Genomic DNA, 13,001 nt, shown 5'->3' on the forward strand with positions numbered 1-13,001 from the left:
TTCACATACAAACATATACTGTGGCTTGAGACCTGGTCTATTATGATACTTTTATGGAGCTTTTGCATATATTGAAGCTTGAAAGGCTCAGTCCCCATTCATTAAAAGCACTTTCTCAAGTCATTAACGTTTCTAAATATATATCATGACAAAACAGTTTCTTTTTTCTTTGTTTCTTTTTGGTCTATTAAAAGTAAATTGCAAATAAATTTAAATATATAATGTTTTACAATATAAAATATTTAAAAAAAAAGAAAAAAAAAGAAAGGGGATGCTGCCACATGTATTAGACAACTGCCCCCGTACACCCTCAGTTCAAAGTTCACATCCCAATCTGAACTAAATACTGTGGTGGCACAAAGTTCATAACTTTATAGTGCTTAATTAAAAATATGAAATAAAAAAAAAAACTTAAAAGAAACTGCATATTATTTTTCCACCCACTTTCTTTAAAAAGCCATTATTTAATGTGATAATAAATGAAGTAAACTAAAGTTAATCAGACACTGATAATCTGTGAATTGTTATGACAAATGAACTAAATAAAAAAAAATCTGGTTCATTTCAGAGATCTTATTATTTAAAGCTAACAACTGAGAATGAGCTAAATGCTAAATGTTATAACACCCACTGAATACACCATGACTCTGCGTCTAGAGAAAGGAAAAGAAAACGATTTCTATGGTGATCTGTTTGTATGGAGACTCAGTATCAGTAGGTTCAAAGCACAACATCATGTGACAGCAGGCTGAAGTGACAGTGGGGGGAGCGGCACTGACAGCATGGCACTGGATGATGGACTTTGATTTTTTTTCTTTGGATAATTCAACTGCGCACACACACACACATATATATATAGCCAGACTGTCCTCACTAAAGCTTACTGGACTAAGCAAAACCTGTGGGACTTGAAGGTAATTTAAGCTGGACAGACTATAACAAATTACTAAAATACCATAACAAATTTCTAAAAAGTATCATCTAAATAAATATGCAATGCTTTAGGATATGCAAATGTAAATAATACTAATTTTTTTCTCTCTTTTTTAGCAAACAACTGTGAACATGAAATTGTATCTGGTTCTTGCCTTTGTGGCATTCACAGGTAAATCAAATATGTCAAGAAGCTAAAAACTATTTATCAATTAAAATAATATTAGATATATGCCAAGACTTGCACTGAATTTTCATTATTAATTTCATTTAAATAACCATAACAAAAGAGCAATAAAAATTAAATGATTTTGAGAAATTATTATTTTTTTAAAATATACTAAGAAACTACAAATATGCCAAAGTACTCATACTGCAATGTTTAGCTGTTTGAGCAAATTTGGAAAATGACTGTCAGACTTAAACTTTATTATTTGTATTTTTACCAGGTTGCCAAGCCAACCTGTTTTATGCTGATGAGCCCAAGCCACAGCTGGAGCAGCTGACCGATGCATTCTGGAGTTATGTTGCCCAGGCCACACGCACCGCAGAGGACACGCTGAAAATGATCAGAGAGTCTCAACTTGGTCAGGAAGTCAAGTAAGTAATGTTCAGAAGTCACAGTCTGTGTTTTAAATACTAAAATCTTGAATTGCATTAATGCAAATACACTTTTCACATCGCAGTGCCAGGCTGACCCAGAGTGCCGATATGGCTAGCGAATATGCCGTCACCCTCAAGAAACAGATGGATCCTCTGGCTGAAGAGCTGATGACCAAAATCACCAAGGAGGCTGAAGTGTTGAGGGAGCGTCTGGGCCAGGACTTGATCAACGTAAGAGACAAACTGGAGCCCTATGCTGACAACCTCAAGAGCCAGATCCAGCAGAGAGTGGAGCAGCTCAGGACGGCCATGGCTCCATATGCTGACTCCCTGGATTCTGAGACCCTGAAGGCCACTCTGCTCCAGAAGAGTGAGGAGCTGAGAGGAAACCTGGAGCAGAGCGTGAAGGAGCTGCAGGCTCAGCTGGAGCCCTACTCTGCTGAGATCAAGGAGAAAGTGGACCAGCGTCTGCAGGAGTTTCAGAAGACCGTGACCCCCCTGGCTGAGAATCTTCAGGCCCAGATTAGAGAGAGAGCCCAGATGGTCCAGCAGAGTCTCACACCCTATGCTGAAGACCTGAAGGAAAAGCTGGACCCCTACGCACAGGACCTGAAGGCCCAGCTCAGCTCCCTGTACGAGTCCTTCGCCAAGAGAATTTAGATGCTTCAAAGACTTCTTTAGTCACTAACAGATGTTTACTAACACTGTTTTTCCTTCCATTGTGACTCCAAAATCCCATATCTCTCCAATAACCATGTCATAAATCAAACTACTAGGCAACAACAATATCTTTTTGGTATTACATGTAGACCAAACACTAATATAGAGAAAAAGAGTGATTCTTTTTTCTGAAATCCTGTTGTTTACACCTTAACCATTCATACAGATGCAGAAATGTTGCTGTTTTCTAACTGTTGTGTATTTATTTCAATTTAGTAAGTCTTTATATCGTATGACAGAAAATGTTGTTTCTTGCAAATGCAAAGTGTATCATTTGTCTTATTTATGCAACAATAAAACATCTGCCATTTATTAACACAATGTTTCTAAATATTTTATGTCTAGTTGTGTCGATCAGCACAAATGAATTGTCATATACTTCTAAATATTACACTTAATAGCCCTGAAAATGCACAAAGTCAAGACGACATACTTTTTAATAAAATCACCAGACAAAATTGGTATGTTTTCATTTATATACAAATAGGGTTTATTTATGTAACCATTCTAGAAACCGACTGTCCGGTTTGAAATGTTCAAATGTGGCATTTGACACCATATCTAATACACAGACAGAAATATAATATTTCTAAAAGTCTAAAAAGAAAGTCTGAAAAATCATGCAGAAATGATAAAGGTCATCTCAACTGATTTCTTTTAACACATAATAAAGATTAGATAAGGTTAAGAACTTTCCAAAGGTACAGTCACTTCTGGTTGTACTAATGATAGATCATTCATTAACATAATATCTGTACTTCATTATCAGTGCTGACGCAGGTGTACGCAGTAACTCATGGGCCTGGTGCTTTCAAGTGATGTCCAGACCTGCACATCTTGAGACAAAGAGTCCGTAGACACAAAGTATCCAGATATAAACATCCACTGGAGATATTAAAATATATTCCCAATGCTAAATAAATACAGCTATGAAACAGCCATCACCACACTTGCTCTTCACACCGGACCGGGTAAATTAAATCATACTGACAAAAGTAAGAAGAGAAATTCACTATTTATAATTTCAAAATATGTTGTATGTAAAATATGATTGTTTAAATTAATCAGATGTGTTGTTATTTTACAGGCTAAGCCAGAAAACCATGAAGGCTCTTACGGTTCTTGCATTGGCTGTTTTTACAGGTTAGACATACAGTATAGCTGCTGAAATAACTTATTTTTTATAATAATATAATATAATGTAATATAATATCATTTATATAATATAATATAATAATTCAAACAGGATATTATATACGTTTAATTTACATGATAGTTCCTAGTGGATGAAACATAGTGTTCAAAAAGTTTAGACGCGTGAATTTGTTTCTTGTGATCTTAAAGGGGTCATATGATGCTGCTAAAAATAACATTATTTTGTGTATTTGGTGTAATGAAATGTGTTTATGCGGTTTAAGGTACAAAAAACACATTATTTTCCACATACTGTACATTATTGTTTCTCCTCTATGCCCTTTAATATAGACTTGTGTGTAGATGCTTGAAAATAGTTTTGTAGATAAATATTATGCACACATATTATGCCTATGTATGAATTCCTCGAAGGAAACATACAGGAACTCTTTCTACATCGTAGAATATAAAAAATATAAAATTACATATACAAATTATAAAAATACTGTTAAAAATATAATATTTCAATGCTGCATGACTTTATCTCCTCTAATAAAATGACTAAATGACTTATGAATTATCTGATATGCTGTATTCCCAGGTTGGCAAGCCAATTTATCTAATGCAGAGAATCCAAATCCACATCTTGAATATTTAATAAATGCATTCTGGAACTATATTGCCCAAGCAGCACATCCCACTGATAAAACATCCCATATGATAAGGACATCTGAGCTGGGACATAAAGTCAAGTAAGTACAATTTACCACCATTATTATTCTTAGCATAGGCAAGGCAAGGCAAGGCAAGTTTATTTATATAGCACATTTCATACGCAATGATAATTCAAAGTGCTTTACATAAAAGAAAAGAAAAAAAATAATCACAACAATAAAACAAGGAAGTTAAAAACTTTGAAAATGATTAAAAAAATTTATGTAAGAGGTTTAAAATGAATTTAAAACGGTTAAGAATAGAAAACGATACATCCAACTGTTAATTTCATCAATGCATTGGCAGAGGGAGTCAATGGGGCTGTAGTCATTTGGAGATAAGGCTAGGTAAATCTGGGTATCATCAGCATAGCCGTGATAGGCAATTTGGTTCTTTCTCATTATATGACTTATTGACCCATATTTAATATGCGTTACATTGGAGTTCTCTTTCATATTTCTATATTGCATTGTGATGTTTCTTGTTTTTTTCTTGTTATTGCAACAATAAAACATCTGCAATCTATTATCATTTGTCACTGATATGTAGAAGACTGCATGCCCAATTTAGGAAAAAAAACAAAACAAAACAAAACATGAGATTAATATAACTCCTTGCTCGCACTGTTGATTATGCTATGCGATGAGGACCTTATTGTCTTGCATTGTACAAGTGTGCAGAAATATTACAAAAAAATACATCTCTACATCTGGAATTTTATAGGTTTTATTACGTTTTCTTGAGATCCTTTAATAATTTAGACTCCCATCAATATTTTAGCTAAATCTGAAAGATTTTCTACAACTGTTTCATTTGAGTGTGATTTTTCACTTTAGGCTTGATTTGTGTATTCATCTCCCATGATCAATGTTTTGCTTCTGTGCAGGAATTGATAATAACATCAATAATTTAACTAACTAACTAACTAACTAACTAACTAAATAAATAAATAAATAAATAAAAGGAATACCAACCCTTACGGCATCACTATCAGTGACAGTGCTCTCTAGTGGTGAATAATGCACTTTCATATTCTTGTATTCAGTATAGCCTATGCTTTATTTCCTGTCAGCTTTTTGTTTTTTATTTTGGCAAATTATATCTTAACCAAGTTATTTTTTCTTCTTCGTAATATATTTTGATCTTGTTGGCTCATTAAAAACAAATATTGAGAAACATCCTCTCCGGACTTCACTTTTGGCCACTATGTAGTTTATTATAGGTCTAGTGCAATTGGAGGAATTTTATGATAAAATTGCATAGTTTAACCAGATAAATATTGTTAAGTATTTCAGCCCTGTTATTGAGGTCATGACAATTCCATGGGATACTTACAGGATCAGTCTCTGGAGTCTATACTATTTATATATTATTTAATAAATGGCAAATTATTATCATTGCTAATAAAAGTTATCTCCTAGATTTAAGGCTAAAGGACACGTGTAAAGCTGCCTAAAGCCAGCAGAAACAGAAACAAGGTTTTGAATGATGTGTCAGATCTTATCAGGGCGTGCAAAACATCTTTTATCATTTGCTGTTTTATTAGGTCAAATGTTCAAACTTGGGGCCTAAGTATCTAAGATGGACTTTAAATAATTAGATTATTCAGGATGAATCCTTTTGGGATTTAAGATTTTTATCAAATTTCTATTCAAATTTTCTTGTTTGTTTTTAGGCAGGGGGGAATTCTATTTTAAGTTATTATAAGTATTTTAATGACACTTGTGTCATGTTAAGTGCTAACTCCATGAATAATTTACACATACTTATTTTTACCCATTAAAAATTCCATCAAGAAATTCATTACTGCTTTCAAAGACAAAGTTCCACTCTTATCATTATCTGCACTGAATTTGAGAGTCTGTGGTGGTTGAAGGTACAGTCAGGACGTTATGATGTGGAGTAGTGACAGCAAGGCACTAGCCACTGGACTTTGGGTTTCCACTACAGCAATCACCTCCCCACACTATATAAATACAGATGTGAAACAGCCACCTTCACACTTGTTCTTCAGACAGGACAGCGTCAATTAAAACACACTGACACAGGTAAGAAGACCTTACTTTTTAGTCAGTTCAAACCCCAGCACTTTATACATAATGAATTTATGTAAAAGAGACACCGATAAATGTGTCTTTTACTTACAGACTAAAACTGAACACCATGAAGGTTCTTGTGGTGCTTGCACTTGCTGTATTTACAGGTAAAAAAAAATCAGAGAAAATTAAAATATGAAATTTTAAAATATTTCTGGTTTGACAATTTTGTAGAGCATAATAATACAATTTGATCATTCAGGTTGCCAGGCCAACCTATTCTATGCTGATGAGCCCAAGCCACAGCTGGAGCAGCTGACAGATGCTTTCTGGAGCTATGTTGCCAAGGCAACACAAACCGCAGAGGAAACCGTCAAGATGATCAGGTCTTCCCAACTGGGACAGGAAGTCAAGTACGTCAAGAGCATTTACCTGCAGAACACAATTATTTAGAATATTACTTGTGCCCTGAGATGAAACTCAAATGTTCTTCTTCATATCGCAGTACTAGGCTCACCCAGAGTGCCGATATGGCCAGCGAATATGCCGTCACCCTCAAGAAACAGATGGATCCTCTGACTGAAGAGCTGATGACCAAAATCACCAAGGAGGCTGAAGTGTTGAGGGAGCGTCTGGGCCAGGACTTGATCAATGTAAGAGACAAACTGGAGCCCTATGCTGACAACCTCAAGAGCCAGATCCAGCAGAGAGTGGAGGAGCTCAGGACGGCCATGGCTCCATATGCTGACTCCCTGGATTCTGAGACCCTGAAGGCCACTCTGCTCCAGAAGAGTGAGGAGCTGAGAGGAAACCTGGAGCAGAGCGTGAAGGAGCTGCAGGCTCAGCTGGAGCCCTACACTGCTGAGATCAAGGAGAAAGTGGACCAGCATCTGCAGGAGTTTCAGAAGACTGTGACCCCCCTGACTGAGGACCTCCAGACCCAGATCAGAGAGAAAGCCCAGATGGTCCAGCAGAGTCTCACACCCTATGCCGAAGACCTCAAGGAAAAGCTGGACCCCTATGCACAGGACCTGCAGGCCCAGCTCACCTCCCTGTACGAGTCCTTCGCCAAGAGAATTTAGATGCTTCAAAGACTTCTTTTGTCACTAACAGAACTACCCATGAACTTCAAAGTTAGACATATTTGATCTCTGTTTTCCTCCATTTATTCATCCTACCATGCCCTACACTAAAGCAAAAAAGTAAAACATTTGATAATGTCTCATTAATTACAGTATGCCATGTCCTTTACATTTGCAAATTCTCTTTTTTTTCTGTGTAAAGGTGGATATTTATTTAGTAAAAAAAAAAAAAAAAGTATTATTTTTTGAGAAAAATGTGATACATGTTCACATCTTATATTCTTGTTTGTAAGTTTACAGATTCCACATTTATTTTAATGATGAATAAAATATTATTTATTAGCAGAATTGTGTTTTTTCTTGAAAGATATATGTGAGACACATCCATATTAGCAAAACAAACTAATTCCTGATAAGAAAAAAAGAAATTAAACAACCTTTTTTTTTTTGAGTAGGCACTGAAAACTGTGTCCTAAATTAAACACAACATTAAACATACTACTTGATAACTGTTTTTAATAAAAAAAATCATAGTCCTCTTCTAATCTAAATAATAAATTGGCCCTCAAAAATGTAAACAGGAAGAAATTCTTCCAAAATACCATAATTGTTGTGATGCAACATCAAAGGCTGCCCTATATTCGTTCTTAAGTGACCATTGCATTTAGCTACACAGAGAACGTGAGGATCTGTTGAGACAAAAAGTCCCAATCAGGAAATTTTGTTATGATGTAATCATGACAGTCAGGCACTACCGACTGGACTTTGGGTTTCCATTGCGACAATCATTTCTCTGTGGTATATAAATGGAGAAATGCAGCCACTACCTCCACAATACCACTTCAGACTGGACAGCGTGAATTTAAACACACTGACAGGTAATTATTAGAAGGGCCAAAACAATTATTTTAATATATTTGTATAGTATTATTATTATGATTATTTCAGAATCAGAATCAGAATCAGAAAGAGCTTTATTGCCAAGTATGTTTGCACATACAAGGAATTTGTTATAGTGTCACAAGCTTCCAGTACACAGAGACAACAACAACACACAGATAATAAAACTAAGATGTGAATAAAATACACATGCATAAATATAAACCACAAAAAAGAATAAATTGTATATACAGGTGTGCTATAAATAGAATAGGAATAGAATAAAATAAAAGTTGTAGGGATGTACTAGGATTTAGGGTGATAAATAAGTATAAGGTTATTGCACATACTTTAATTGCACAATGGGAGAAAATTAACTGCTCATGAGGCAGTTCAAAAAGGAGATGGCTTGGATGTGATGGATCCAGAGTGATTTTCTGAGCCCTTTCTGGATGTATACAGTTCTTGGAGGGTAGGCAGAGGGGCACCAATAATCCTTTCAGCAGTCCGAACCGTTCTCTGTAGTCTTCTGATGTCTGATTTTGTAGCTGAACCAAACCAGACAGTTATTGAAGTGCACAGAACAGACTCGATGACGGCTGAGTAGAACTGCTTCAGCAGCTCCTGTGGCAGGTTGAATTCCCTCAGCTGGCGAAGGAAGTACAACTTCTGCTGGGCCTTTTTAACAATGGAGTCAATGTGAGTGTCCCACTTCAGGTCCTGAGAGATGGTGGTGCCCAGGAACCTGAATGACTCCACTGTCGTTACAGTGCTATCCATGATGGTGAGTGGGGGGAGTGCAGGGGGTTTTCTCCTGAAGTCCACGATCATCTCCACTGTTTTGAGGGTGTTCAGCTCCAGGTTGTTAAGACTGCACCAGACAGCCAGCTCTTTAACCTCCTGTCTGTAAGCAGACTCGTCTCCATCGATCAGCGAGTTTCTGTAAAGCTGAGCTCACGTGCGCTTGCGGAGGAATGTAAACACTCATGAGAATGAACGAGTGAAACTCCTGCGGCGAATAGAACGGCTTACAGTTAATGAAAAGCGCTTCTAGATCGGAACAGCACATCTTCTTTAACGCTGTAACATCTGTACACCACCTTTCGTTGATGTAAAAACATGTCCCGCCGCCGCGCGATTTCCCCGTTGATTCAGCGTCGCGGTCTGCTCTAAACAGCTGAAAGCAGGGCAGTTGTAGCGCACTTTTCGGAATTTTATATTTAAATGTATTATTATTATATGTATTATTATATGTATTATTATATTTTTTATTTCTATAATTTTAATCAATATACTCTGACTGAGATCTATTTTTCTTACAGGCCAAAACTGGAAATGATGAAGATTTTTCTGGTCATTGCATTGGCGGTGTGTACAGGTTAGACATATTACAAAAACAGATTGATCAAATATTATCACAGTGTTATTGAAAATATCTTGTCTTTAAATGTATTATATGCACACTATTCATGATATGTTCTTGTGGATGTCAGAAAATATGCATTAAGCTGACATAAATATTTTTTTGTAAGGCATAATAATAAAACATTATATTACTTGAACATATATCTGCAGGTTGCCAAGCCAACCTATTCTATGCAGATGAGCCTAAGCCACAGCTGCAGCAACTGACTGATGCATTCAGGAGCTATTTTGAACGAGCCAAGATTAGAACTTCCCAACTGGGGCAAGAAATCAAGTAAGTCAAGAAAATGTGCATGCGGGAAACTGTAGTAGCCTAATAACTTCCTTCAGCATTTCTAATGCCATGAAATGACAATGATAGACTAACAGAAAATGTTGATATGGCCAGCCAGTACACCACAAACCTGAAGGAACAGATGGATCCTCTGGCTAAAGATCTGATGACCAAAATCACCAAAGGTGTTGACGTGCTGAGGGAGCGTATAGAGGAGGAAGTGAGCACTGTGAGGTGTGCACTGAAGCCCTACATTGAATATGTCACCAGTCCATTTGAGAAGGGTGTGGATTACATAAGAGAATCCCTGGATTTTGAGGACCTGAAGGCCACTGTGCTCCAGAAGAGTGAGGAGCTGAGAGAGAGCCTGGAGCAGGGCGTGAAGGAGCTGCAGGCTAAGCTGGAGCCCCTTACCTGAGGGAAACAATGGATCCCTAAACCATTGAGCTAGCCCTACCAAGACCACCTAAATGACAACCTAAATATTCCGATAATTTGATTTGTTTTATTATTAACATGACTGTTTTTCTATGAAATAACATTTTGATTCCAAAATCAAAGATAGAACGGTAATGCTTTTCATCCAACACAAAGCACTCAAACAGGCCAAAATGAACATGTTTCCTCTAAAAAAAAATTCACTGATGTTCTGTCAACAAGAACAAGAAGGCAAATATATATATGTGTAAAACATCTAAATATTTTAATATAGCCTTTGAATTTATTTTTGAATCATCTACATTGACAGTTGATTATCATTTAATTTTCCATATACATGGAGTTATCAAAAATTGTATTTGTTTTAGAAAGTAATGACAATATGTTTTTTAAAAGAGCTTTTCATTTTCCTTATGCTACCATGAAACACTATTGTTTTAACACAATGTCTTTGCTAAACTGTAAGCTGTGCTACATATTCAAATTCGTAAGTCCAATAAATTCTATAGAAAAACATACACGTTTCCTCATTAAAGTGACCATATCTGGTGACCAGGTCTGAAATAAAAACTGAACATGACAAAGTACATTAGACACTTTCACTAATAAACTTGATCTATTTAGTAAAACTGTCAGGATTTTGCCTGGTAGCTTTGTCTGTGTTGTCTTTGTTTAAATGTTTCTTTTTTTTTTGTCTTGTGCCTGAAAACTTTGCTTTGTCTTTGTTTGTGTCTGCCATGTATTCCTTTGGTCCTCCTTGTTTCCCTTGGTCACACCATCTTGTTTAGCCCTTGTCTTGTTCTCGTTTCTCTAATTGTGCTCACCTGGCCATGTGTACTTTCCTCCCTCTATATTGTGCTGTTTTTCCTCTTGTGCTTGCTGGTTCATCTTGTGTCATATAGAGACAGTTACTGGCTTGCTGCTCTATATTCCAGGCTTGCTCTGTTACTTGCTCTGATTGTGTATCCTTGTTGTAGTTTTTGCTCTTGGTTTCTCTTCTTTGTTTTTGGTATTTATCTTCAGTTATCTTATATTTACTTGTAATATCTTCTTTAGTTGTTCATCAGTCTTGTTTCTAGTCTTGTATTCTCATTATTGCTACGATTTTATACTTTGGTTATTTATAAGTCTAAACTTAAAGATATTTCATTTACTTTTTTAGATTAAATTTTCCCTTTTTTACATCATGCTGTTTCTCCTTGTGTTGTGCTGAGTAGTGTTGCTTTGTGGTCTTCAGTTGTGTCTTGTTTGGTCCTGTTGTGTGTTTGTGTGTGTTTGTGCTGTGTGTTCCCTCCAGTCCTGCTCTACCAGCCTGAGACTCCCTGCCTGTTGGTTCCCCAAGCCAGTCTGCCAACCAAACCTGGTGCTGAGAACCTAATCTCTGATACTGGCCTGCTTTGAGTGCTCTGACTGCACGCTCTGCTGTTCTCTGCTCTGGTCTTCTTCCCATCCTTCCGCCCGGTTTGGCCAACAACTGAGACTGTTGTCCAGACTGTCTACCTCTTAGGGCATAGTTCTCTTCCTGCTGGTTGGAGTGGTCTCAAGATTGTCTACCCATGTGCTTTGTGAACTTGTGTGTTTTCAATAAATATTTGATTCACTCACTCTGCATTTGGGTCCCTTCCTGCTGATCCTGACATTACGAACTAGCCATCACAGTACCCAAAAATATGAATATCTGAGTGGTTCCTCACTAAAGCTAAGCAGGCCAGAGCCTGGTCAGTACACTGGTGGGAGACCATTTGTGAAAATGTAGCTTGCTGCTGCAGCTAGTTTTAGTCCAGCCAGCAGGGGGTGATCATTCCCTGGCTTGAATGGGTGCAAAAGTCCTAATGTAATGACTTGGACTTTAGACTGTGAAAAGGAGCATCCTGCAGATGAGGCATTAAAGGCAGAGTAAGTGATTTTTCAAAAACACTTTAGAAAACTGATTCGGGCCGAATCGCAAAACAAACTTGTAGCCAATCAGCAATAAGGGGCGTGTCTACTCGTGATGTGGAGGAGAGCGCGTTCAGTGCATGGAACAGACATTAGCCGAGCCGAGCGACAGAAAGATAGAGATGGCGGATACAAAACAAAAGAGGAAAACGTCTGCGGAAAGATAAGGCAAGAAGTAGGACCCGTGTAAATATCAGATCAGCTTTCCAGCGCTGGAGAGAACTCAAGGAGCGGAGGCCTGCGATCGGACGCCGAGGTTGCTTTGTTTCTTCTCAATAGGTGAGTAACACCGTGTCTACAACAGCTAAAGTCTGACTACACTGGACGCGATCAAACGACCATTGAAAACCATTTGAAATTTGTGTCAGCACATCATAAATAGAACCCGGCAGCAGTTTTCTGTCGGGATTTGTTGCGCCGCGCCGCTCACGTCCGTAGACACGGTGTAACATTGGTTTTGCTTTGTTTCACAGAACTAATCGATGCCTGGGTTGCATACATATATGTGGGGCGGAGCTATCAAAATAGGGGCAAGACCCTTTTGGGGTAGAGGCGTGTTTGTTTTGGTGATTTCAAATATCAACATTGGCTACCAGAAATCACTTACTCTGCCTTTAAGCTGGCCTCCTGACATTCTGTTGTCATGAATTTACCACCTCAGTTACGAATTTGACTTTTGAACTCTTTTTGAAGCTGGTAGCACATTCTGATGGCTGGTAGGCCATTGTGAAAAACTAGCTTGCTGCTGGAGCTAGTTTTAGTCCGGCCAGCAGGGGGTGCTCATTCCCTGACTTGTATGGGTGCAAAAGTCTTAGTATAACGGAT

The 13,001-nt window shown here is 37.4% G+C and overlaps 3 protein-coding genes across 3 annotated transcripts; all 3 read left to right on the forward strand.

Annotated features, from left to right (window-relative positions):
- Nucleotides 1–844: 844 nt before the first annotated feature.
- Nucleotides 845–2,263, forward strand: LOC107723545 (apolipoprotein A-I-like). Its single transcript, XM_016532230.1, has 4 exons — nt 845–914; nt 1,051–1,105; nt 1,383–1,533; nt 1,620–2,263. The coding sequence occupies exons 2-4, from the start codon at nt 1,066–1,068 to the stop codon at nt 2,194–2,196; spliced, it is 768 nt and encodes a 255-aa protein (XP_016387716.1). The 5' UTR covers nt 845–914; nt 1,051–1,065; the 3' UTR covers nt 2,197–2,263.
- Nucleotides 2,264–6,081: 3,818 nt separating this feature from the next.
- On the forward strand, nt 6,082–7,375 carry LOC107723544 (apolipoprotein A-I-like). Its single transcript, XM_016532228.1, has 4 exons — nt 6,082–6,152; nt 6,252–6,307; nt 6,403–6,553; nt 6,646–7,375. Exons 2-4 carry the CDS (start codon nt 6,268–6,270, stop codon nt 7,220–7,222), a joined length of 768 nt encoding a protein of 255 aa, XP_016387714.1. The 5' UTR covers nt 6,082–6,152; nt 6,252–6,267; the 3' UTR covers nt 7,223–7,375.
- A 691-nt stretch (nt 7,376–8,066) lies between these two features.
- Nucleotides 8,067–10,435, forward strand: LOC107723546 (apolipoprotein A-I-like). The gene is made up of 4 exons (XM_016532231.1): nt 8,067–8,100; nt 9,424–9,479; nt 9,677–9,800; nt 9,915–10,435. The coding sequence occupies exons 2-4, from the start codon at nt 9,437–9,439 to the stop codon at nt 10,216–10,218; spliced, it is 471 nt and encodes a 156-aa protein (XP_016387717.1). The 5' UTR covers nt 8,067–8,100; nt 9,424–9,436; the 3' UTR covers nt 10,219–10,435.
- The last annotated feature ends 2,566 nt before the right edge of the window (nt 10,436–13,001 follow it).

This window comes from Sinocyclocheilus rhinocerous, unplaced genomic scaffold (assembly GCF_001515625.1).
Source record: "Sinocyclocheilus rhinocerous isolate Xijiao unplaced genomic scaffold, SAMN03320098_v1.1 scaffold241, whole genome shotgun sequence".
NCBI lineage: Eukaryota > Metazoa > Chordata > Actinopteri > Cypriniformes > Cyprinidae > Sinocyclocheilus > Sinocyclocheilus rhinocerous.

Bases quoted from the DNA above. Each gene is read 5' to 3' on its own strand.
- LOC107723545 (XM_016532230.1), top strand. From the start codon at position 1,066: ATGAAATTGTATCTGGTTCTTGCCTTTGTGGCATTCACAG. The intron at 1,106-1,382 runs GTAAATCAAATA...TATTTTTACCAG, and splicing joins TGCCTTTGTGGCATTCACAG to GTTGCCAAGCCAACCTGTTT. The intron at 1,534-1,619 runs GTAAGTAATGTT...TTCACATCGCAG, and splicing joins CAACTTGGTCAGGAAGTCAA to TGCCAGGCTGACCCAGAGTG.
- LOC107723544 (XM_016532228.1), top strand. From the start codon at position 6,268: ATGAAGGTTCTTGTGGTGCTTGCACTTGCTGTATTTACAG. The intron at 6,308-6,402 runs GTAAAAAAAAAT...TTGATCATTCAG, and splicing joins TGCACTTGCTGTATTTACAG to GTTGCCAGGCCAACCTATTC. The intron at 6,554-6,645 runs GTACGTCAAGAG...TTCATATCGCAG, and splicing joins CAACTGGGACAGGAAGTCAA to TACTAGGCTCACCCAGAGTG.
- LOC107723546 (XM_016532231.1), top strand. From the start codon at position 9,437: ATGATGAAGATTTTTCTGGTCATTGCATTGGCGGTGTGTACAG. The intron at 9,480-9,676 runs GTTAGACATATT...ATATATCTGCAG, and splicing joins TGCATTGGCGGTGTGTACAG to GTTGCCAAGCCAACCTATTC. The intron at 9,801-9,914 runs GTAAGTCAAGAA...TGATATGGCCAG, and splicing joins CAACTGGGGCAAGAAATCAA to CCAGTACACCACAAACCTGA.